This window comes from Parasteatoda tepidariorum, chromosome 2 (genome assembly GCF_982258835.1).
Source record: "Parasteatoda tepidariorum strain Cologne lab strain chromosome 2, Ptep-v5.0, whole genome shotgun sequence".
NCBI lineage: Eukaryota > Metazoa > Arthropoda > Arachnida > Araneae > Theridiidae > Parasteatoda > Parasteatoda tepidariorum.
Genome location: NC_141756.1, coordinates 41798615 through 41822893, shown reverse-complemented (window position 1 = coordinate 41822893; position 24279 = coordinate 41798615). Strand labels below are relative to the sequence as shown.

Sequence of the window (24279 nt, the reverse complement as noted above, 5' to 3'; positions counted from 1 at the left end):
AACTCCCCCTCCCCCATCAGTGGTCAGTGGTAAAATTATAAAGCGTTGACCAGACAGCGACAATAAAGTGTTGGGGAGGCCTGTCTCACAGCTCATCAAATTTCAACTATGTTGCATTTCAGTGGGCAATAGATTGTAACAGACTGTAAGTATGACAGCTGTTAACACTCGAACTAATAATCAAATCTTTCTTTTTTTTTTTAATTCTATAGCATTACTTGGACAAATTTCTACACACCTTTGTAATTTCGAGTTTCTAGGTCAAATAGATAAAAATTAAAAAAAATTAAAAAACAAAAAAATAAAAAATGAAAAAAAGCGTGAAAAAATTCTCAAAAAAGCACTTAAAACTGCAATTACCTTCGAATTGGAATTTAACCCCATAACAAACTTATTATTTTAAAAAAATTATCATAAAAGTGCTTATTTTTTTTATTTAGGAAAATTAAAAAGAGGTGCATGTAGTACAATATATGAATTCATTTTTAATTTTGGAATTTTTCTTAGCTTGAAATTTTGAACTCCATAAATACTCCATATGTCCATGGACATCTAACTCTACAATGTATACAATTTTAAAAAATATATTATAACAGAACAAAAATCATGTGTATTCACAAAGAGCATAGTAGCTAAGCTATCTACATTAACATAAACTAACTATATCCAGTTACATTAAAAATAGTCTGGTGCACAGCCATCTAGTCTGTAAAATAAAAAATAAAAAATTCCAGACTCAAAAGATGGATATATTTAACCCTTTTTGATGCATTAATTTTGAATGCTCTACCCCGGAAATATCACGAGCACAAGAAATAGTAGACGAAAGCTCAACCCGTAATTTTGACGGGAGCGAGAGGAAAGGCGTTAAAAGAAGTTAAAAACAAACTTTGTAAAGTGTATGCACAAAAATGGCTTTTCCAGCCCATCAAGTTCCAACGCTATAGTTACATTACTGTTGCTTTCAAAGTAGCCCACATAATACTTTTTACCACAAGTTTAACGGTTAATTGCTCTCGAGCAAATTATCGAGTTTTAAATCTTTTTATTCCATGGTCTTTACTGTATGCATTCATAACTTTATATTTCCAAGTTTCATAGATTTTGCGTTGTAAAGTAAAATGTATTGTAAAGTAAAACACCCACACGTCGGAGCTTATGATTTTGTACTAACGAGAGAAAAAATGACTTGTGATAATTATCTTCCTTTGTTATCTACCTAGTAGCTTAGATGTAACGGACCTTTGAAAGCTTTAAAAAAGAGCATTTTATATTTAATAGCATTAAATAATATATATAGCTTTATTTATATGGATAATAGTTTTAAATATATAGCTAATAGCTTTACATTTTGCCGATAGATTTTTCTTTTTCTTGAAAGTTTTTTTTATTCTTTTAAATAATTTTGTTTAAAATAATACCAAGTGATTCCATTTATCTACATATGTATGTTATTCCATTTAATATCACACAATCTTAGGCAAGATATAGTTGGTTTTGTTTTTTGAAGTTCATTGACCAGCATATGAAGTACTAAGCGTACTTTTATTGTGACGGAGATTTCGAACTTAATTTTTCTCTCTGCTGTTTGACTCATTGCAAAAAGGATTTCTATGTTTCCTTCTTTTTTCAAAAAAGCTTGGAGTTAGTTTTCTTTTAAGATTGGTCTCTTTAGACATATCTCACCTCAAATTTCCTCAGTGAAGTGCTAAATGCTTTTAACTTAAAGAAAGTTTAAAGTAATATGCCAATGTTACAAGTGAAGCTTAAAATACTAAGCTACATTTGTTCTACATTCAAAAAAAATTCTGGTAAAATTACCGTTCTGTATGATAATTACATTTCTGGTGGAAAGAAAACTATAAGTCGAATATTAAAAAGCAAAATATGCGTTAGTTAAACCATTTATTCGATAATGATTTACCGGAAGATCTGGTTCATAAAATACTACACACTTAGGTTCTTATTACTACACACTTAGTAAATAGTACAAAACTGAAAAGTAAATTTAACCGAATAATTTTTTTTATTCCACGGTATATTTGACCATACTTTTCTTCTCTGTGTAGTAATGAAGTAGTTGGCAGTATAGCAATCACTGATAAAAGAAGTATGAATTAACAGAATTTCACGACGTCGTTAATTTCGAATTTTGAAATTACCAGCATATGACATTAAATTTTCTACAACGTAAAACATGAAGATATTCTAAAAAAATTTTAATTGTAAGTTGTTGTTTTTTACCAAAATAATATTTATTTCATACAGAACAAAAGAAAAAGGTTAAGTGCAAAAAATTTTTGTTTCTTAGCTCAGGAATAAATAAATTTGTTTTAACGGAATTATCAACTAAATTGATACTTATTAATATGGAAAACTCATTATAATAGTTTTATAATACTTAAGTGAGACAAATTACTAACATTATTCATGCACAAAGCAGTGACTTAATAATGATCGTCTAAAAGATTTTAAAACAATTAAGGGTTAAATCCGGCCCCTAAATTGAAAATGGGAAAATTAATGAAAGATTAGTACTTAAAAGCAATTAAGAAAATTCAATTCTCTAATTTGTTTTCTAAAACAGTTTTTTTTTTCGATATTTAAAAGGATGTAAATGTGTTTACTGCTTATACATAAACATTTCATTCACTTTTTCAATAAAGATTTTAGTTAAAATATAATTCGTGTTTTTTCGAACCTAGATGAACCTATCTTTTGCATCACGCTTTTTTCTTTGTGCAAAATATATTTTTTATTCATTACCTGATTCCACGAAATTTTCCTTAATTCATGAATTAAAGAAAAAAAATATTAAATGTTTAAAGTGTTTTTTAGCGAATTTTAGCGTCTAACGTAGTTCACAAGAGACATAACTAATATTACCATTTCAAAGAGTTAAAACAAGCTGCTTGTTGCAACTATATAAAGCAATATATAGAATATTTTAAAGGAAATAAATGAGTTTACTGTTTTTACAAAAATATTTTTACTTAACAAATTTCGGCACAAATTATTTCAGTTTAAGCATAATTCTAGAACATTCCAACATAAAAAACAAAAATTAATTCTAGGAGGTAAATAAACCCGTAATTTTCTTCTCCTGTTAAAACTTCTCATGTTCGTGTATGTTAAACTTTTCGTTATATTTTTATGATTCTACGAACCTTTTCTCAATACATTAAAGAAAATTTAAAAAAAGAAATAATTTATATTATATGTTCCAAGTTTGTGTTTAATAAAGGCCTTGTGTGTAACATAGTTTAAAATTCATGGCTCACAGATTCAAACAAGTTTTAAAGTTTTTAAAAGAATGTAAATGTGTTTACCACTGTCACATAAATATCCGAAACTTTTACTACTGTTTACTACTGTCCCAAAATTTGACATGAATTATATCAGCTAAGGCATATTTAAAGCATAACTCTTGTACATTCTAACATAGAATAAAATTGTAATTCTAAGTCGTAAATGAACCACCGTTTTTCGTCAAACATTTCATGAATGCGAAATTTTTTTATCTATATTTTCATATGATTCCACGAAATTTTCTTCGATTTATGAAAACAATAAAAAAAATTAAATCAAGTGTTTCAAATTTGTGTTTGATAAATTACCTATATCTAGTATAGATGGAGAATCGCAACAAACGGCTTCAAAATTGTCCACGACAGAGAGATATTGCAAATGATTACGAAACATGGAAAAATATCTCTCAAACTCCTTGCTCCGTTTAAGGATTGCCATTCATAAAATAAACTTTAATAAACTTCAAGACCATTGGTCAGTTCTTGAAATGGTCATATCACTCTAAAGGCTCAGAAATGAAACAATTCGATCCTTGATTCCTATTCAATGTATAATTAATCTTAACCTGTTTTATACAAAAAAGCAACTCTAGCAGGTTAAAACTATATACCAGGGATTGCATATCATTGTTAAGCAGGGGTTCCATTTTACTAAGCAGGAATGTTAAGCATTCCTAAGCATAACGGTAATAGTAATTTTATTTTAAATATTCCACTTATCATGTATTAAGTTTTAATATAAGTCTATTTGCTTAATTTGATGATGGATTGATGAATTAAATGAAACCTTAAAGAATCAGTTCCGAAAAAATGTCAATTAAATATTAACTAGAAGAGTAAATGAATCACATTTCTTTAAATCTTTCCATCCATTTTATATACATTTAATGTCTACAATTCAATTGTAGTTATCCTTTTACTTTTGTTGCCAATAACAAAAATCTGCATGATAGTCAAAAATATGTTTAGTAAATTAGAGATTATTGGTTTCGACTCCAAAATCAATGAAAGTTTCTTCCATTATATTACTACGTCGTTAGTTATTTACTCTAAATAATACTTTGGAAAAAAAGTAGGAAGTGATTAAGTTATGTCCATAATATTATGATTCTCTCTGAACAAAAATTTATGAATTTATATTTTATAGTTCTATATTCAGTTACAGAAAGACAAAGAAAAGTATTAAACCATTTGTAGTTAGTGCAGACTTTTAATGTATAAGTTGCATAAAATACACTCTCTTATCGAATCTTATAGAAGTTACAATTCGATCAATGTTTGATAAAAGCAGAAGTTGTTTCTGCCTCGTTGATTAGAGAATGACCTGAGAGAGCAATTTGTGTAATAGATTCTCTTCTTTAATGCCAAGGGTTCCCAATTTCTTACCATGCGGTCAAAATACCAAAGAGGGTTTACATTTGGAGTAAATGCTTTGAATCACTTTATTGCTAAACTTTATTTTCTGAACTTTCTTTTATCCCATATGCACTAAAGTATGTAGTGAACATATACTAGTTTTCTAAGAAAATCAATTCATTAACGGTTCGTATATTTTGATAATCATGTTTACTTAATACGCTTTTCATAATTGACAAATTATTCATCCCAATTTCCTTCAAAAATTATTTAAATTTCTTCGGAATTTCAACTTTTCGAAAGTAACACTCAGGAAATGAATTATATATTCTGCTTATCATTATTTTTTTGTGGTAAGAAACTATATTAAAATCCAAAATCTGGATAAATTGATACTAAGCAAAGTCCATCTTCCATCTATTTAAGAAAAGTAGAAAGTGGTTTTACGAATTTTCTCATTCGATAAAAACTAACCAATAGATAATACAAAGGACTGCTTTAAAATGTGTCTACAAATATTAGAGGGTTTTAAGCATATCAGTCTGGAAAGCCTCAGAGGATAAAGTGCTTGCATTCCATTGAGTTGACCCAGGTTCGAATCCATGTGATTGCTGGTCGATTTGTATACAACTCCCATATTGTACCTCAGTGTTCACGTAAAATATCTCAGTGGTAGACAGATAAGAAATCAGAAAACTTTTGCTGGTTGTGTTAACCAAGGGAAGTTCTTATTTGTACCCCTCTAGGCAACTATGATGTAGATTAGCTCCATCAAGAAGTCCTCCGTGATGGAGAGAGTGTCTAAATGATTGTTTAAGACATTTTCTCTCTAATTGGTTTGGTTTAAAATTATAAAGCTACTGGGTTTAAAACCGATTGCTGTACACCCAAAAAAAGTTGGTAATTTTAGGAAGGGGATAAAACAAAATAAAATATGTGAGAATATCACATTTGAAGATTTTGCATCTTTATTTCGGATTAGAATGCATGAAATGACTTAAAATGTTTCTTTTTTATAAACAAAAATTCTGAGATAAATCAGGAGGAGACCTAAAAATTTTACTGTAATTTCTTTAAATATTTTTGTAGATTGCTTACCTATATTTTGTAAATATTATTATAACTTTTGCAATTATTGGATCATTTGTGTTGTATGAAGCTATCTAATTAAACATTTTATGTTATACTTATATCAAAAACATTACAGTTTCATGCCACAATTTTTAACTTTTATACGTGTTGACAATATATATATGCTGACATAAAATTTTGGAAATTGCTAAATTAGCGAAATAAACTTAACTTAGGAAATAATTAAAATTAGTAAAGTAACCAAAAATACATTGAACATGAACTTCGTTAACATATTTAACATACTTAATTGAACTTAATTGAATTTAATTAACATACTTAGTTGAACTTAATTGAACTTAATCAACATACTTAATTGAACATGAGGGCACATTTTCTTGCGTTGCAAATAGAAAATTCCCTACACAATTACATGATATCATTGTGAAACTTTAAAATTTTTAGATTAACTTAGCGAAACTCCTTGACCTAACTAAAATATTTTTGAAGCCAAATAAAATCAAATTAATCTTTAATGGGAAAGAGCACAGCTATTTATTCACTACTTGCAGTGAAGAATTTAATTTAAAGCATAAATCAAAGTGATAGAAATAAATCACACGCATAATGAACAACGTTTGGAATACAAAATGTAAAATTTTGAATGTTAGAATTAGAAGCTGTGATCTAATATTTTAAATATTCTGTTGGCAAAAGTGAGAAAGTTTCTACCCAACCTTTGATTTGGACATACATCTTGTGCTTCGTTAATTCCGTTCACTTTTTAAATGAGTGAGATTTTTGAATATGAATGCAAGTCTGTGGGAGGATAAATTTTAAACTATACGAACGTGATGTTGTTTCGATTATTTCTGTTAGTTTTAATGAACTGGTGATTTTATTTTTTTCAAATTTAAATTTCAGATTGTTAATTTACAGCGTATCAAAACTTATTTAGCGCTTATTATTCTTTATTTAGTTTCTCAATGACTGTATTACTGGCATTTAATTGTTCTTTTATTTTTATTATTAATATGGAAGCAACGGGAATAAAAACTGTAAATCAGGAAAATAATTAATTGTGTAAATAAATTTTTTGACATCCGATTTTTGTCATTCAAAGTAACAGAAGAATAATTATCTTAAAATTTAATAGAGATGAAGTGTATAAATAATTTTAGTAAATATGCTTTAATTTTTTTTTTACATTAGCGTTTTTTCATCAGATCGTAAAACCAAAGTTGAATCAAATTAAATTCAGAAAGAAAATTCAAAATTTTAATTCAATTTTATTCAAAAAAATTCAAATTTAATTTTAAGAAAAAGTTGATTCATTTATGTAGTTTTGTGCGTCTGTGTATTTATTTTATATATATATATATATATATAATATATATTTGCTTTCCTGAATACAAAAAATGTCGAAAATTTAAAGAAGTTTGGTTTAATTTCTTAAAAAAATGGGGCGTATATTTTCTAAATAGACAAAAGACAATATTTCATTTTTGTTGCATCCTGAAACGAATGTTTTCCATTTCAATGAGAATGTTAAAAGCAGTTTAAAAGTTTAAATTTTTATATTAAAAGCATATATCACATAAAAACTTACCTTATAATTTTATAAGTTTCGTTTGAATTTATCTTCCAAAAACAGAAGAATGTCAAGACCACACAAACTTAACAAAAATCAATGCAAAAACTGTTAATTTTTTCTCTTACTTAAAGAAGGCTTTCTTAGGAAAATTTCCCTTAGCAAAATTAACTCAAACTAAATATTTCTTTTTTATGAAATCACTCGTATCCGGGAGAAAGAAAAAATACTTCATTAAATTAAAAATAATGAAAAAATGTGATTAAGCAATGTGACTATAATTTTTTCTGAATAATGAATTTTTTGGGTAGTTGAGATTTTAATCTCCTCGAAAAAAAAAACAATTATACAGTTCCCAAACATAAAAAAAGTATGCATTAAAAGTAGTTAAAAGATATATAAAAGTTTATTTTTAGTGTTTGCACAGTGCGTAATATAAAATCCCGTGTGAATAACTTTTAACATAATAATCAAATTTTTACGTACCAACTTGCAACTTTAGTGTTTCCCCAGATTGGCCTAAAATATTCAAATTAATTAATGCAGATCATATTTTAAATTGATTTCTTAAAATTACATACAAAATGAAGCAAAAATTTGAATGCCTTATAATTCAAAATATTTTTGTCCATTATCGGATTAAATATAAAAAAATATAAAAAAAAGTTTTTAAAAAGAGCTAATTTGTGCGAATTTATCTTTAAGCTTTGCAATTTTCGACATACCTATTTTAATTTATTAATACCCCAAAAGGGGAAATTAACATTTGAGCCACTACCGAAACTATTGGTTATCTAGACCAGGGGTCTCCAAACTTTCCAGCCTTAGGGCCATACTGATTACTCCAGTAAGTTCCGAGGGCCAAAATCATATTATCATTGTTGCCGGTGGTAAAAAGTGAAATAGTCCACTGATGAAAAAAAAAGTCCGATAAAGTACGCAACGTTTAAATCGGACTAAAGTCCGCAAAATGGCAACACTGCATATTATTAATTTTCCTGTCATTATCTGTAATTTCTAGATTAGTGGTAGAGTACGAGCCATGAGGAGTAACGTGACACGACATCTGGTGGACACAAGCGGAAATAGGTAGTACCTTCTATCGCTAACAGATGGCGCTAATAGCACGTACAGAATAATCTCGTTGGTTCGAGAAAGTTCTGGTGTCTTCCACTCACTTCTAGATGGCAGTAATTGGAATATATAAGAAGGCTAGTGGCGCAACCACAAGTCAGTTCCTATGACACTGTTGTGAAATAAAATAGTGCGTACCTCCTTAAAACGTGTTTGTACGTGTTTAAGTTTAAGACATCTTTGTAACAGTATTTTGATTTGAATTGTTGCTTTTGTGTGTGATTTAGTAGTATGGAAAAGAAGCGAAAAATTGATATTGAATGCAGAAAATTCAAAGATCAGTGGAACATTCAGTATTTCGTAATTGAGTCCAGTAACAAGGCGCTATGTTTGATTTGCAATGAAAGCATAGCCGTTCTCAAAGAATGTAACATTCAACGTCATTATGAAACAAAACATTTTCAAAATTACTCAAAATATACAGGAAGTTTGCGGACAGAAAAATTCGAAGCTATGAAGCGCGGATTGAAATCGCAACAATCTTCATTTACAAAACTAAAAACTGAACAAGAGGCTGCAACTCGTGCCAGCTTTCGTGGGGCTCTTGAAATTGCAAAACGTGGAAAACCATTCACAGATGGAGAAATGATCAAAGAATGCATAATTGCAGTAGCCGAAGAAATGTGCCCTGAAAAGGTAAATTTATTAAAAACTGTCAGTATGTCAGCAAACACTGTGGCTCGAAGGGCAGAAAACATCGCTGAAAATATATCCTCTCAATTGTTCGACAAAAATAGACATGTTGAGTGGTTTTCTTTGGCCTTGGATGAGTCAACGGATGTGTCAGATACTGCTCAGGTGTTGATTTATATTCGAGGAGTAGATAAAAGCTATGAAGTGCATGAAGAACTTCTTGATATGTATAGTATTCATGGTACAACTACTGGTACAGATATTTTTAAAGGAGTTGAAATGGCCATTAATCAAAAGAACCTTCGATGGAAAAACTTGAAATGTATTACAACTGATGGAGGCAAAAACATGAGTGGGAAAGATAAAGGAGTGGTCTCTCTTGTGTCAAAGGCTGTAGAAAATGACGGTGGTTCAAAACCATTAGTCTTACATTGTATCATTCATCAACAGTCTTTGTGCGGAAAATGTTTGGATATGTCTGAAGTTCTGAAACCAGTCATATCAACTGTTAATTTTATCAGATCTTTTGGGCTGAATCACCGACAATTCCGACAATTTATTGCAGAGATAGGAGAATATGACTTACCTTATCATACTGCCGTACGTTGGCTTAGTTGTGGGAAAGTCCTTCAGCGCTTTTTTGAACTTCGAGCAGTGATCGAAATTTTTTTGAATGAAAAGCATCGCCCTCTTACTGAATTAGAAAACAACGCATGACTGTGGAAGTTAGCATTCTATGTTGATTTGACAAAAAATGTAAACGAACTGAATTTGAAATTGCAAGGAGAAAACCAGCATCTTCCTGATTTATACACTAATATCAAATCATTCGAGGAAGAAATTGATACTGTTTCAATCACAACTACGAAGTAAATGTTTTTCACATTTTAAAACATGTGAAATATTCAGCCACACCACTGAGACTGAGTTTCCTATCGATTTTGCAATCGAAACATCGAGTGCTTTGAAAATAAATTTTGATACTCGTTTCTCGGACTTTGATGCCATTGCGAATCAAATTAAGATTTTTCAGAATCCTTTTGATACTGACATTGAAGCTATAACCCCGGAACTTCAAATGGAGATGATTGATCTACAGTGCAGTGATATAATTAAGAACAAATATCAAAACTCATCTTTGTTGGAATTTTATAAGAGTCTTCCACTTACACAATTTGATAATTTGCATAAATTTGCACGTGGGCTATTTTCTGTTTTTGGTACTACTTATTTGTGTGAGAAGACCTTCTCCAAAATGAAGTACACAAAAAATGTTTACAGATCTAAATTAACTGATGAGCATCTTAAATCTCTTTTAATAATTGGTACAAGTAAAATTAGTCCACAACTACAAACTATTGTCAGTGGGAAATCTCAATTACATAAATCTCATTAGTATTTCATATGTCATTATGCTTGTTATAAGTTATGTTTTTATTTAAAATGCATAAAATGTTAGTTGGATTCATTTCAATAATTTGTTAGTTATTATATACTGAAGTTAAATTTTCTGCATATTATACATCTCTTTACTCATTACAATTCTGTGTTTCTTTATCCAACTTATCACAAAAACAATAACAATAAGCCTACAACAATGTTATGAGTAGTTAGCCCATGACCATATCAATATAGATATCATATTAATAATTATTCAACATAAAATTAGAACACTTCAGTAAACTAAATTTAATTTGCTATAAAAAATATGTTCTCTAAAAGGAGTTTTCAAGTATGCTAGCTCTCCGCGGGCCGGACAGAATCTGTCCGCGGGCCGGATGTGGCCCTCGGGCCGTAGTTTGGAGACTCCTGATCTAGACGATTGCAAAGAATAATAGAAATTCGTCAAAAAAGAGATATGTTTATCCAGAAAAAGTACACTTTTGTTTGTCAAAACTAAACATGTACTGTGCACAAATTATACAGAACATATAAAGAAAGATAAGAATATAATGCGATAATTGGATCAAAAGTTAATAAATTGTCCCTTTCTTTGAATCTTGTACTTTCACTTTATAACAATTATAATTGTAAATCTCTTTTTTTTTTAATCATCTAGCATTGTCCATAACCAAAAAAAAACATTAAATTAAAAAATACATACAGCTTCAACTACTGTTCAAAGTTTGTAACTGTAATTTTTATGTGTTCGATATTTGAAAATCATTTTATTGTTTGTTTGTTTTTTTACTTTAAAAACTCGCATATTTTTCCTTCTTTTCGCTATACACGCTGCATCTGAATTTGATTTGATAGCAGTCCGTGTGCAAACAATTTGGAATTCTGATAATTAGAAAAGAATCTTAAAAGAGAGCTAAAGCATTATATACCCTAGCTTTTCTTCTCAGTTACAGAGATGTAGCGAAATACGGAAATAAATAATAAAAATATCATAACAAAGACCAAATTCTCAGTCACTTACCTAATTAAATTATTCAGAGCATGTTTCGAAATAGGAGCTTGAAATCCTATCAATACAGTAAAAAATATGATTTTTTACCTGATTGCATAACGTAACTAATACCCTGCAACAATTAATTTGATTTGGATACCTAAATTGGTAAAAAATCTCTTCTAGTGTCGATACTGTTTGCTATTGTCTAATACGCATTACTTTTCCATTGTATAACAGGGAATGGTTAAACTGATATTTTTGAAACAAAAATACCTGCTCTTTAAAGAACTAGGGTTAACGATGAAGTAGTTAAAAATAATTCAAACCTAGCTTAGTTTAGTCTAATCTATAAATTATAGTCTATTATTTATAGTTGAGTTACACAAAAAACAATTTCGCCCTATAAAAATGTTTCGATACCCATTAAGTAAACATAACATGTGATTTTAAAAAAAACTAACAAATGCAATTGACTGGAACAATACGAAATGTATCATATGTCTTGCATCTCTTAAGATTTAAATTAATGTACTCTGATTATAATAAAACAATAGTAATAAAGCGATATATATGTTAAACCGATAAATTCTTCAAGTTAAAGTACTTTAAGTAAAGTAAATACTTTTCCTGGTTAAAGTGAGCAACTCAGGCTTACATATCCTTTAAAACGCAGTATTTTGATAATTAATGAACGAAGTATTAAGTTTTAAACAACCAATATGATATCCAATGGCAATTATGACTCTTCGTTCAATCTATTTTCTCAAATTAATCTCTTAATCCCATAATTCATTAACTTAGAATTAGAAGCAATCTTTTTTAATAAAATTTTATTTTCTAATAATTTAGTTTTTATTTGTGTGGAGTTTAACGTTGCAAATGTAGTATTAATCTTGACTATCAGCAGATTCCCGTGTCTATACGTATATAGTTAGATATTAAATCAAGTGTGTTACTATACTAACGGCAAAAATAACCTTTAAGCATTGTTTACACTGAGATATCTAATGTTCCGCCACTAAAAAATAGCTCGCATTAATATTGTTTATTACCTTGTTAAAAGGGAAGGAAGCAAAAAAGGACCAATTCTAGCGGATAGAATAATGATAATTATGCTGAATTTAATCAGAAAGAGCAACAATATTCTTCATATTTATAGTATGAAAAAAAGTTGAGGAATGCGCGCTGTAGCAAATAATGCATAAACTTGCTAGAATTTCTCTTTTGCCCAATCCATCTTCTTAATTTTTATTCATTAAAAATATCGTAAACATTTTTATAAATTTGAAAACTACAGAAAAATTTTGATATTTCCCTCCTAAATATCAGATAATTATTTTACAAATTTAAGTCTTAAACTTCTTTTTTCTTCCACGAATGTCATTGCAAAAGAATAAAAGATAAATAGTTTTCATTAGTATTGTTTTGCGGATTATGTATTGGTGCGGTATTCAGAATGCATTTTTTAGTAAAACTTTTTATTCTTTTAACTTTTAAACTATAGTTTTCGTTTGGTTTTCAGTTTAAAACTATATAATAAGCTATTTATTGCCTATTTCAATCATATGATAAATTTCATAACTAGTTCTAAAAACTGCTGAATCATGTTCCTACATTTTAATTCTTTTTATAATGCATGGTCATGCTACGGGTACTGAATGTTCTCTTCTATTAATCTAACCCTTATCCATAAACCTATATAAGTTCAGTTTCCAGTGAATAGTAGAAGTGAATAACCGTGAGTAGGGAATGCAGATGCATATTTGATCATTTTTTGGTAAAAATGCTATATTTTAACTTAATCTAATCAAAATTAAAAATAATTAATTTTAAATTCACCAAATTTAGCGATGAAAAGTGTAATTTGTCAAAAACTCTGTAAAATGATCCAGAGCGGTTGTCGTTTGGTAATACTTAAAAGTTAGCATCAGCCGCAAGTATAGTATTTTTTTTTAAATTGTTAAAACTACTGCAGTTATTCTTTATGTTATTACATCTAGCAAACACCTAGCAAATGAATCAAGAAAAACCTAATAGTAATCGTTCCAGAATGCTTATCATGTCTGCCTTTTGTGTCAAAAAAAATCTCTACTGAGAATTTGATTTTGAACACTAATAAACAATAGGAAGTGGATAAGTTTTTAAATGTTGCATAAGTAAGATAAAAGTCGATAGTTAATTAATTGGTTCAAGTTGAGTCTAAATATTATTTTTTAAATCAAATTTTAATTCTTACCAACTATTATTTTTGAATAAAGAGCCTAATTCTGGTAGTTTTTCTGGAAACTGAAAAGGAATTAAACTTCCAGAGAAAACAAAAAAAATGTTTACTGCGCTCTAATGTCTGTAAAGATACAAAAATCAAGAAAACGTGAATCATTTCAATGAATTTTATGGCACTGTTGAGGTTTTCAAGGAAAAAAACTAATCATTCTGAAGGGCATATTCTGAAGAAACACTAGAAACATTCGGAGTTTTATGAGAATATTAAGATAAATCATATACTGAGCTTGGAGCTACGTAGGCAAATTACTTGAACTTTAACGATGAGCAATTTGATTACCAAGGGAATTTCCGCCAAATGCAAATCGCTTGTTTGATTAGTTTTATTACATTTTTATATTTATGTAGTTATCAAAGTTTTTATATGATCTTTGAGTACACACCCAGATCTTTCTTCTAACGTGATTCATAAGGAGAAGTAGCCGTAATAGTTACTCAGCGCAAATTTAGCTGAAAATTTTGATATAATTAGCATGATGTGTAATTTTCAGAATTTTTTCACGTATTATAAAATGCGTTTAAAAGTATAAAAATTCAATACTATTTGAAAATGCAATTTGAAACACTAAATACATCGTCAATTTAATTATAATTCCAGGCTAATTATAAGAAACTTTGATCTAATTAAATATAAAGAAATACAAGCGTAGTAATTGAATTTGGTTAAATTTTTTGACTTCCCAAATAAAAGAAAAAAACATTTTGGATTGGATGTGATACAACGACAACTAGGAATAAAATTATTTAAGTTATTAAAATTATTAAGTAGTTTTACTACTTCCTTATTAGGGTGACTGTTTATAAGTCAGAGCCTACATTCATGGATTGAAAGCTGTTTTATATATATATATATATATATATATATATATATACTAGAGGGCTCCGTCCCCTGCTCGCTACCGCTCGCCAACCCCAGATAACTGCTACGCAATTACATTTTTGTTCGCTTTGAGAACAAAATTAAAATCGTCTTCCTGGAGATTAGCTGGCAGTTTTTCTGCACCAACATCACATAGAGAGAATATGATAGGATTGTAATATGTCAGAGGTCCTTGTGTTCCGCAGTGGACTGATCGTTAAGACATGGTTCCCACCAGATCCCACCAATTTTATAAAGTTTTAGCCGATGTTTTGTTGAAATTTTCCAATGTTTTATTGAAATATCATTATATTTTGGCAGCTATTCCTGTTACCACGGTGTTCCGCGCAAACAGGAATGGGGCCAAACATAAGTCGCTAATTTCGCCAAGGGGTTCCCTCGCACCCTCAAGTACATTTTCACTCCTACTAACTGAAATCATTGTTGATCTTATAGGATGGCGGACGCTCCCTATATGGTGATTCATCTCCCCCCTCCTCCTAGTAATTTAAATTTTAAACTAAAAAAAAATTTAAACCTAATGAAAAAACTTTGAAATATGGCAAACAAATTGAAACATATAATATTAATAAGTTGATGCTAAGTAATATTTCAAAAGCAAATACCATTGCAAATAATTTCCCAATTAACTACAATACTGTCAACTGACAAAATATTTTAGTTTCTATCAGACAAAAAGCAAATTATATAATAAAAACATATGTAACTGATATTCGACAAATTAAATTAAGCAATTTAATTTTTTTTTGTCATATTGAATACTAATTAAAAAACAAATGTAAAATGAAATAATTATGTTATCAATGATCAATAAACATTTTTTTTCTGAATTATTATAAAAAAATAAGGTGAAAACAATAAAATTAAAAATTATTTGCAATAGATCTCTGAATATTCACAAAACCTAGCTATGTACATTTTTTATTGATTTTTCTTTTCACATCATTTTGTAAATATGTCAAAAAAATATGAAATGTTAATTAATATTTCTGGCTGGTCGATTTTTTGAAAGTAAGTAAAAAACAATTGAAAGTAAGGAAAAGCAATGATATAATTAAAAATTATCCTCCTTATATACAAAATTTTTTATCAATTTCTTTTCCATATTATTCGTTTTCATTTAAACGGCTTGAGTCTTCAACGTTTCTTCGCCGCGCTTTCTGCTGTCACGTATTGATAGCACTACGATTATTTTCCCGGTAATTTTGTGCTGCTAAATTATGCTAAGCCGTATGTCGCTGCGATATCACCTAAGATATTCACGGCGATCCATTTTTCATAAAAGATATAAGTCTTTTAAACTAAACTCTGTTCAATATATTTCACGCATTAAATACAAAATAAAAATCGCAATAAGATTTAGCTGGTAAGTTTAGTTGTAACATTTCTGCAGACAGCAGTAGTAAAAATTATTACCTTTTCACACACAAGCGCTCTCAATTTTGATTGACTGTCTTGTGCGTTACTAACCAGAAGTCTTCTGAGATTGGCTATGTGTTATCATTCCATTCTCCACTTATATATATATATATATATATATATATATATATATATATATATATATATATATATATATATATATATATATATATATATATATATATGCCTTTAAAGGCTAGATAATTGAAGAGAGTTAGGCGGCTTCTGATAAAAAGGCATTTTATTACGTTAGATGGAGTATTGCAAACATTATGAGTGGGATATTTACATCAGGTTTCCCCATTTCAGGGATTGTTTGAATTTGGCCCAGCTTTATCTAGCCATAGAAAATATGAAAAAGACACGCTTTTTTGCCTCTCCCGAGCTTTTAAAGAGAGGTCCTGAAAGGGAGGGCGTTGCAAGCATCTTCTTATCTCAATGAAACGTCATTCAGTTGATAAAATTTAGAGATTTTGATTCGCTAAAAGGATATCGTCGCTCTGACGGTGAGAAGTTTCTGGGACTATCTTAACGCGTACTTTATTTACGAATTATTGCCCATTAACTTCAGAAAATAATCTTTTATCTGGCCTTATCTAGTTCATCTCGACTTTTTATGGCTCTTTGTGAGAGACCGACTTCTACATCTTAAACTAGATAAGAAACATATGTTTTAAGCTTATCAGTTAATATAGAAAGACTCTTTATGAGGAATTCCATATTACATATATATATATATATATATATATATATATATATATATATATATATATATATATATATATATATATATATATTAGAACTTGAAAATTAGTGCTGTAATCTATATTTGGGAGAATGTTAAGAATATTAATATAGAATAAGAATTAAAGTTAAATAAATTAATAAAAATTAAATTACAATATTAAATATTGTAAGACAATCTGAATTTTTTTTTGAATTACCATCTTTGATTATTTTCACGAATTGTTTTTTGAATTACCATCTTTGATTATTTTCGTTCTTATACAGCATTAAATAAAGTGTATTTAAGTTGTAACTTTTGCTTATTTGAAGCAGAAAAAAAACTAATTATTTTTTAACAAATGAAAAGATTATTCTATTTTCTTTAACTGCTGCAAATAATTAATTTATCTTTCTTTTACAGATGTTTGACTGCTAGCAAAGTTATATTAGAAGCATCCAGATCTGGTTTTAAAAACAAAACACATAAGCATTAAATTCTACAATGAAATCATTGTATGTATAATAATACACAATAAAGCCCACGTTTTCCGTACCTTACACATGTGTTTTAAACATTTAAATAGTTACTGGAGTCACTCACGCCATTGACTCGTGACTTTTGTAAAAATTATTATTGCAATTATTGACAACTATTGAAGTATTCGATAATGTTTTAAGGAAAAAAGTAATATTAATCATCATATAACGAGAACATAAAGAAATAATACAAAATTATTTTTTCAATAGTTTGCACTATCAATTTTAGAATATTAACGTGTTTATTAATTTTCGAGCTAATTTTAAATTCTTTCCTTTCCTAAATAGTAAAAATTTAATTATTTTCAAAATACTAAATTTATTTAGTTAAATATTTTTTGTTGAAGTGAAGATTGCCTCTTTTTTTTCCTTTGAACAGATTTAAAAAAATTTAAACTTGGTTATTTTGGTAAATCATAACACATTTATAATACGACTTTTGAAAATAACTATTTAAATTGCCTTTATGTTATTATTTATTTTATTTTGTCTAATTATTAGACATACGTTTGAAAGTAAAATATAAAAGTGTTTCAAAAAATCTTAAAAAGCATGAAGAATGACCTTTAAAAGTCTATTAATTAAACGAAACAACTTTTTCTCGGAATCCATGTTTGCAATTTATTTGCACCTTAATTTAAAAAAACAAACCAGAAACTGGGATTAAAGAAACCTTAAGACTGCAACAGCTCAGAACTCTCAAAAGACAATTTCCTCAGACCAAGGAATCGCCTCCAACTATCTAAATAAAGAAACTGCAATGGAGTCCTCTCTGGAAGGCTTACTTAATGAAACCAATGCTATAAACATGGAAAATACCATAGAAGACGTGACTCAAAAAGTAAACTGCATCGGTAACTACGAAAATGTAACTCAGACTTTCAAAGGTAAGTAAATTTTTTATTATTTTTGTTTGTTAGCACTGAAAAGAAAAGAATTTCTCTGACAATTTTCTTCGACTTTTCTGATGGAGTTTTCATTTCTTATATTTTGAAGAACAAAATGGCGCAACACCATTTTCAAAGAATTCTTAATGAGCTTATGCACCAGGAAGATGTACTTTAAAAAAGATACAATAGAATGACTTTTCTTAAGACGTTCAATTTTTCTTTTCGGGAATTATTTTTTTATTTTTTATCTTTCGCTCTTTCGAAATAAGTTGTTCTTACCATGCTTCAAATAAACGAGCATCGTTGATTCTATAAATCATAAATTATGTTTCTTTGCTGATGTAACAGATGGTATTCGCGGAACAATTTCAAATCTGCCATAAGCCAACATTTACGAACTTTGCCATTTATGGTTAACCATTAAGATTTTTTTTTTATTATTTATACATAATTTATGAGTGTAGTTAAGAAATACTTCGTACAGTTTTTCTCGCAAAAATAATGGCTAAAAATATTTTTATGGTAGGATAAAAACTGGAGTATGCAGTGCTCTCTAAAATGTCCATATATAAACAAGTTTATATGGTATGAAAATGACTGAAATAAATTTTATTTAAAACTAGCTGAATACCCGTTCTTCGCACGGGGTGAATGAAAAATAAGTAAATCAGTACTGAGAAACTACGAAATCAAGCTTAAAACTGAAATGCATATAACGACACAATTTAAGAGCTTGATCGAAGAACCAGGTAAATGAAATTTTTAAGGGAATTAAGGAATCAGAGAAAATAACAAAAAGTGGTTGCATCAGTATGAGCATGTTTAATATAACAGAACTATTTTTGCCTTCACTTTAACCTTAACGTAACTAATCCACATCAGTTTTTAGTATGTTTATATGATTTTTATTACAAAATTAAGCAGTGGTAAATAAAATAAAGCAAGAATTTGCTTTATTTTATTTACTACTTGTCTCGCCTTCTAATGAATTGATAAAAAAATAGTTCGGATACAACAATTTTTTTCTTTCTGAAAATGTCACTTACCTGGTTCTTCCACTAAATTTTTCAACTGATATAGCTAAAATAATTTCAATTTTTTTAATTCGTTGCCCTTTTCGGTGGCTTTACGTTATTAAAGTAAGCAGAACTGATTTTTTGTAGTTCATCCCATTAGGATAAATATAAAATGTATTTAGCATCACTTGGCAGGATGCCATTACTCGTGGTCAATTCATGATAGTCAAACTTTGCCACTATTAAGTAATTTTCTCCAGTACATATCCATTTCGAAAGGCCGTAAAATACTTATTTTAAAAGTATTAAATTTGCTTCGCATATGTGCTGTTTTAATAATCACCAAATATATCAATATAATATTTCATACCTATATCAGTATATTTGGTATTTATTACATAGCCCTTCAAAATTTGTGTTTTGTGAAATAGTATACATTTGTCTGCAACAAAAGCTGAATTTTAAAAAAATGGAATTATTATTAGAACTTAATAAGAATTTTGGAGCATGACCATTTCTCTATCTGATCTTTAACTCACTGTTTAAAGCATTTATAAATAGTGGTGAAAAAGAGTTATTTTATTTCTAATTCATTAAAATATTAATACACTATCTTTGTCACCATTGAAAAAAAAATTTCTGAAATTTACGGAAAACCCGTAGTATAATTCTTATCAAAACTGCACCAATTACGATAATACTAGTAGTAGATATTAATGTCAGTAGTGCACAATAATTAAGCGTCATCTGTGACTGATGCTTTTCAAAGGTTTCACCAATTACGATAATAGTAGTAGTAGGTATTACCGTCAGTAGTACACAAAAATTAAGCGTCAGCTGTAATTAGTGATTTTCAGCGGTTTTCCTAAGCTAATTTTCTATTAACCTTTTCTCCTTTAACTTTCCTTTTGTAGTAAATAGCTTATTTTTTATTTTATTTCAATTAATGCATATTATCAATATTAATAAAGCATTAGTGTCAATATTAATATAGCGATTTTTTACGGCTCCTTAAAGTGAGTAAGTAATTTTTCACCATTATTTTTACTTTTAAGTATATAGGTTTTCTTTTGTATCAATTAACATATTACCAACAGCTGAATTCTAGTTGAAATTTATCATTCAAAATTAAAAAAATACTTACCAAGAAAACGATAAAAGTTTATTAATAATCAACACAAATGATACTATTTCAAGTAATTCGGATGATTCTTTACTGTTGCTTTTTGAATTATATAGATACAAAAATATATACTATTCTATAAAGAAGAAGAATATTCTATAACTATTACATTTCCGTACTTTCTGAAATCACATTTATTTATTGGAATGAAGTAAGCAATGTTGACTTCACTTCAATTTGTAATAAATTGAAGACAAAAATTTTTTTTTAACCATAATACACACATATGTAACCGTATGCGATCCCAAAATCGGAAGTTATCAGTTGCAAATTTGTTGATAATAGAAGTTTAAAATTGTTGAGAACTTTTTCTTCAAATATTTGGCGTGTTCTATTTCTGAAAGATTTGCTAGTGTTCTGGAGAGTTTTTTCAAGTTCTTCTGCCCTTTCCTTAGGGAAAGTTTCCTTCTTATTTGCTGCTTGAAAATAACGTCCGAATCTGCCAATGATTATGATAGAACTAAATGAAAACTTAATGAATAATAAATTATAGAAACTTAATAAAACTTGCCTGATATTTTCAGGCCCCGCCAGAGGGCGTACTCAAGCTTTGCGATCACGAATATAAAATAATTAAATACTTAAATACCTGCAATAAACTATTTTTTAATCAAATGAAGCTATAAGATAAAAATTAACTCTGATATAATCTTTAAAATATGTGATAAATTGAATCGTCTACAGTTAAATTTAAAACAATGGCTAACGTTTAATCAATCAGAAAATCCCATTACATTTTTCGCACATCCCACTCGAACGGTTCGTTGTGAAATGTTATAATGTTGACAGTGACCTTCTTCGTGCCTAAAACTATCTGTATGCCAAGTTTCATCGATTTCGGTTGGATGGTTTAAGAGTCTATGAAGAACATTCACACCTACACACACATTCATGTATGTGTAGAGAGATAATTTTGATGAATATATCGTAATTTATGGGGTTGTTCGGAAAGTAATTTTTTTTCCTTATGAAAATGTAAGATGATTTTCATATAGTGAATGAATATTTTATTGAATTATGCATTTTCCATTCTGTTCCATTACCTTTTGCTATCCTTCTGACAGCAGCATGATTCTTAGCTCATAAAATATTTGTTCTTTACTTGCAAAAAACTGATACAGGTGATTTTTGACCTCCTCATTTGAAATAAAGGTTCTATTGCATAAAAGAAATTGTAGAGACACGACGTAATATTATAGACAACTGATTTCTCGTCCTCAGAGATGATGCCGTAAGAAAATGTATAATTTGCTTGATGTTTCAGAAGCTAATCATAGACATCTAAAGCGACGGCACAAGTGAACATAAAAAACCCAGAAGACAAACTTTGAGAATGCACCTAGGCGTTTCAAATGATCATTAAACTTAAACTTTAACTTTACTCTACTTAAGCTTAAACTTTGACTTTACTTGAGCTTTAACTTTGCTTTAATTTACCTAAACTTTAACTTTACTCTACTTAAGCTTAAACTTTGACTTTACTTGAGCTTTAACTTTGCTTTAATTTACCTAAACTTTAACTTTACATTACTTAAACTTTACTTTACTTTACTTAAACTTTACTTTACTTAAACTTTACTTTACTTCTTCACTTTACTTTACTTCACTTCACTTCACTTTTACTTTTACTTTTACTTTAACTTTACTTTACTTTATTTTACTTTAACTTTACTTTACTTTAACTTTACTTTACTTTACTTTAACTTTAACTTTACTTTTACTTAACTTTAACTTTACTTTACTTTAACTTTCGCTTTACTTTATTTTTCTTAAATTTTAACTTTACTTGAACTTTCACTTTATGCTTTACACATACCAGTTTCTACAGCATTATTTTCGTAAGAATGATTCACAAGAATCAAATTTGACAAAACGGGATTTAAAAATTACGTTATATTTATTAAATTTCGTCTTCCTTCCCATGCTTTTGAAGTCTTTAGTTTGCAGTTCATATTATGTAGCTGGAAGAATGAGATTTCTTTTAATACTTTAAAATAAAATAATTTTTTCCTTCTCCTGAGCGAGAACTCCATTAAATGTTCCGTTATAATAAATTACGATTCATGTTAATGAATAAGTCTAGAAGTGAATTTTGTGTACTATTTGTACATAAGATAATGTTGAATTTGTTTTACTATATGCGTCTGAAACACGATACTGCAATAGAAAAAGCATGAAAGAACTTGAAGTATTTATTAACAACTGTTTAAGAAGAAGAATGGATATCAAGTGGTTCCATAAAATTCATAATGCAGAAGACCTTATAGAAGCAAAACAGAAATCGATTGACGTCGAAATTAAAAATCCTAAATGGAAATGAATTCGTCATGTTCTTGTTCCTTCTTAAAAATTTCAAAGTAAAACAATTTTTTGATTGGAACCCTCAGGGCAATTGAAAAAGAGGAAGACCTAAATATACTTGGCGTAGGACGATGTTAAACTAATTGAAAAAATGGGAAAGACATGGAGAGAGGCAACATATCTGTCCACAAATAGAGTGAAATGGAAGGCTATGATAGAAGCCCTATACTCCCATTTAGAGTGAAGAAAAATATGTATGTATGTTATACATAAGATCTTTTTTTTAAAAAAAAAAAGAATGGTCTGAAATCTCTGTAAAATACAAGAATGTTTCTAAAATGAACATTTTAAGAGTTCTAACTCTACAAAACATATTTTTCATTTTATACGGTTCCTTTATCAGTAATTACACTACCTTTTTCTTTTCACTCCGTTAAATATATCACCGATACGTATTTGAATTGAAAATTCTAATTTTCATGGATGCATAGGTTGTTAATCTATAATAGATATTAATATCTTTAATGGTCACTTACATGACACATTTTTTTCAATATTTCATCCCAAATCTTTTGAAGCTTCTAATAATTATACTAGTCATAAAAACATTTAAAGAGAGTTCCTTCAAATAATATTTATTTTAGAAAGTTTAATGGTTGCATTTAACGGATCCGTAGCCAGGAATTATGTATTTTTTCACAGTTGCTTTCCCTAAAGCATCATCATAAAATTCCGCAACGATGGCAACGTCTGGAATTTTTAAACTCTCTGAAATAAACTATCCGTAAAATAAGAAACTTTTTTAATTGAATGAGAACGTAGATGACATTTTTTATTCCTTCGCTTACTTATTTTTGCTACACTTTCCAATAAAAATAAGTTCTATGTATATATTTTTTTACAGTTTGTAGTTTAAGAACTTCATTAAAAGTTTTTGTTTTTTTTTAAGCTATCTTGTGCATGAATATTGATTAGCGTATTCAAAATATGCACTAAATTTCAAAAAATATCAATTTATGTTTTTGATACTTTTATTTAAGACTAAATTAGACATTTAAGTTTGGTAAGATAGCACTGAGGAAAATATTTTTGTTTTCTGTTGCATCGAATTTTTTAACAATTCTTAGAAAACTTTAGTTTCGCTGATTTCAAATCTGCTATCGGTTTCTCAAGAGTTTTTCATTTGGATAGCATTTTTAGCCTATTTGAGCCACCATGGCTCAGTGGTTAAGGCACTGAACTGTCATTTTGAAGAACTGGGGTTTGAATCCCAGTGGCATATTGAAACCTATCCAACTTCAGATCGATAAGTACCAGCAGGTATAGGAAAAAAAGACGGATTGTGCGCAGTGCTGATCATTCCCACCATCATACCTATGGAGAAAGGAAGCCAAGGGTGCCATTTTATGGAGAAGGATGATTCAGGGTGTCGATTTTATATGTTGATGATGATAGGCATATAGCAGGTGAGGTTGGAGTTTGTATTCGTATAGTGGGGTAGTTGAAGATTATTGGCAAATTGAAGATGGTGATGAAAACAGAAGAAGATGAAAATA

The 24279-nt window shown here is 28.7% G+C and overlaps 2 protein-coding genes across 2 annotated transcripts in view; both read left to right on the top strand.

The window, feature by feature from the left end:
* The window catches only part of LOC107442483 (diuretic hormone receptor), a 167894-nt gene that overhangs the window by 75729 nt on the left and 67886 nt on the right, over window positions 1–24279 (top strand). Inside the window, exon 2 of the mRNA XM_087157248.1 lies at window positions 17218–18220. Coding sequence (XP_087013374.1) covers window positions 18094–18220 — 127 coding nt within the window. The 5' untranslated portion in view covers window positions 17218–18093. The remainder of the gene's footprint in view (window positions 1–17217; window positions 18221–24279) is intronic.
* On the top strand, window positions 8692–9810 carry LOC122269783 (general transcription factor II-I repeat domain-containing protein 2-like). The gene has a single exon (XM_043044538.1). It carries the CDS (start codon window positions 8692–8694, stop codon window positions 9808–9810), a length of 1119 nt encoding a protein of 372 aa, XP_042900472.1.